Source organism: Phascolarctos cinereus, unplaced genomic scaffold (genome assembly GCF_003287225.1).
Source record: "Phascolarctos cinereus isolate Bilbo 61053 unplaced genomic scaffold, phaCin_HiC Scaffold_9;HRSCAF=440, whole genome shotgun sequence".
Lineage (NCBI taxonomy): Eukaryota > Metazoa > Chordata > Mammalia > Diprotodontia > Phascolarctidae > Phascolarctos > Phascolarctos cinereus.
Window position 1 is genome coordinate 250,740,138 of NW_027556402.1, and position 2,835 is coordinate 250,742,972.

Below are 2,835 nucleotides of genomic sequence, written 5' to 3' on the forward strand. Positions count from 1 at the left end.
CTTCAAGCCCAGCACTCTGTGCACTATGGCACCACCTAGCTGCCTATGGGTAGTAAGAGTCAGAGGAAAAGGCAAAAAAATAACACCATCATATTAGCAAAGAGATAACCTGCTTCTGGCCCTACAGTTACTCCTTGAAAATGACAAAGTAATAATCCAGCTGTGCCTCTGGGCGGGAACACACTCTTCCCAGGATCAGTGAGACAAAAGCATCTCGCTGCCTTTGAGGAGGAGACAGATCCTTGGGTCTCAAGAAGACTGTGAGTGGAAAAGCAGAAGTAGCAGGCAGTATTTACTAAGTCTTATAGTGGGAACGGTTGTAGCTCCCAGTGGGAGCTGCTGAATCTAAGCACCTGAACCGTGTCAAGGAACCACTGAGTTTGGAATGTATCTCTGGGATTTCAGGGGGTTGCCCAGCTCCAAGAGAAGCCATAGGTATATGAAGTAATTGTTTTTAGTATATTTTTAATTTATTTCTTTTCATTCTGTGGGTAGGCATAAAGATTATATTCTGCTGAACCACGCTTATGGCCCAGTGTGAAGAACCATGGATTTGGAGTTGGAGGATCTAGGTTCAAATCTTGGTTCTTACACTTAGTACCTGTGTGACCTTGGGCAAGTTAATTCATGTTCTTGTGCCTCAGTTTCCCCATTTGTAAAGGAAGGGGGTTGGACCGGATGAATTTTAAGGTTTCTTTCAGCTCCAAATCTATGCTACTACAATCCTATGGTTCTATTATTTCATTTTCAAGTGATTAGAGTCCACTGAAATACACACAAGCGTAGCAGAGTAGAGTTTTCACAGTGTGTGGGAGCTTGAGCTGTAAGAGACTAATTGAACAAAATCACACAGACCACACCCTTTGACAAATGAGGGAATAACACTACCACCCACAAAACAGGCAGAGTTGGAAGATAGAGGTGTGAAGCTCTTGGAGAACATGAGAGCTTGGCATTTCCCTTAAGCATCATTTGGTATTTGGTTAAGTAACCAGTGGAAAGAGTATGGAATTACCCAAGTCCTGTTCTTTATGGTGAACCAGTATAAGGCTACTGGACAGCAGTATGAAATGTGGGATGCCACTACTGTGATTCCATTTCCCATACACAGCCCTCTAAGCCCAAGGTAGCAGTGTCTCAGCCTATCCAACATTCTAGAACCAAATGCTTCTCAGGCAAACGCTCTCTTCTCCCACCTCTTCAGTGCTTCTTTGATCTCTCTGTTCCTCAGGCTATAGATCAAAGGATTCAGCATGGGGATGACCATTGTGTAGAAAATAGATACCACCTTGTCATGGCTGAAGGAGTCATTGGAGCTGGGATGCAGGTAAATGAAGAGACCAGAACCATAGAATAGAGTCACAGCCATCAGGTGAGAAGCACAGGTGTTGAAGGCCTTTGACCGCCCTTGGGCAGAGCTAATCTTCAGGATGGCCTCAACAATATGGCCATAGGAAACCACAATGATGAGGACAGTTAGTACCCCAAAAACCACTGCTAGCACAAACTTGAGGATCTGTAGGGCCAAGGTACCAGAACAGGACAGGACCAGCAGCTGGGGCAGATCACAGAAAAAATGATCGATCACATCTGGCCCACAGAAATTGAGTTGAAGTAAAGAACACAGTTGGATCAAGGAACCAGAGAATCCACTCATGTATGATCCAGCCACCATCCACATGCAGAGGGCAGGAGACATGATGGCTGTGTAGAGCAGTGGGTTGCAGATAGCAGCATAACGATCATATGCCATGGCAGCCAGGAGGCAACATTCAGTCAGTCCCATGCCAGAAAAAATGAAGTACTGAGCAGCACAGCCCCCAAAGGAGATGGTCTTCTTCTCCTTGAAGAAGTCAGAGAGCATCTTGGGGGCTGTAGAGGAAACATAGCAGATGTCAAGAAAGGACAGGTTGCTGAGGAAGAAGTACATGGGTGTGTGGAGATGGGAGTCGACCTTGATCAGGGAGATGAGGCTCAGATTCCAAGCTAAAGTCATGAGATAGATCACCAGGAATATCACAAAGAAGATAATATTGAGCTCTGAATAGTCTGAGAATCCCAAAAGGATGAACCTTGTTACTACTGTGCTGTTCTTTCCCCTTGCCATTGGCTCGATGCTCTTGACCTCTACAGAGAGATAAAAAAAAAAGAGACCTTTGGGTCAATGATTGCCCCCCCACCAGAACCAACTGATGATCAGTAAAGAAAGAGAAGAAATAAATGATCAAATATGGCTTCAATCAATACTTCTTGACTAATTAAAATTGAGAGTATAGAACCAGATTTTAATAATACTTTTATTTTTAAATGTACTTCATCTATCTTGGGTGGGCATGGTTAGGCCCCATTGCTAGTGGTCTTTGAAAAAGGAATCTACATTGTAAGATCACTTTCAGTTTGAATACACTATGTTCTATATTCTATAGCCCCTTTCACTGCTGACATTCTACGTTCTATTTTCTAAACCCTTTCCCAGATTTCATATTCTATGTTGTAAGGTCCTTTTCAACCTAAATATTCTGCATTCTATAAATCTGAAAATAAATAAATAAAAATAGAATCTATAAACTTTTCCTTAATACAGTCTATTTCCATCTGTATAGGGCTATGTCTAGGTGTAGTGTCTTTCCAAGTAACAATGGGGCTAATGAGTTCTTATCAGTTATGCCACTCTAATGAATGGCTAACAGTATATTCTCCTAAAATCCTGGCGGGTTCAAGATAGCTACAGTCATGGCAAATTCTAGCTCTCATATGAGTGATTTAGCTATTTACAAATAGAAACCTTAGAGACAAATTCCACATCTTCTAAAAAGAAACCTTTGAATTTTCTCC

General features: G+C 42.4%; 1 protein-coding gene across 1 annotated transcript; it reads right to left on the reverse strand.

The window, feature by feature from the left end:
* Positions 1-1,171: 1,171 nt before the first annotated feature.
* Positions 1,172-2,110, reverse strand: LOC110200789 (olfactory receptor 5AN6-like). The gene has a single exon (XM_020976187.1). The coding sequence runs from the start codon at positions 2,105-2,107 to the stop codon at positions 1,172-1,174; it is 936 nt and encodes a 311-aa protein (XP_020831846.1). The 5' UTR covers positions 2,108-2,110.
* Between the last annotated feature and the right edge of the window lie 725 nt (positions 2,111-2,835).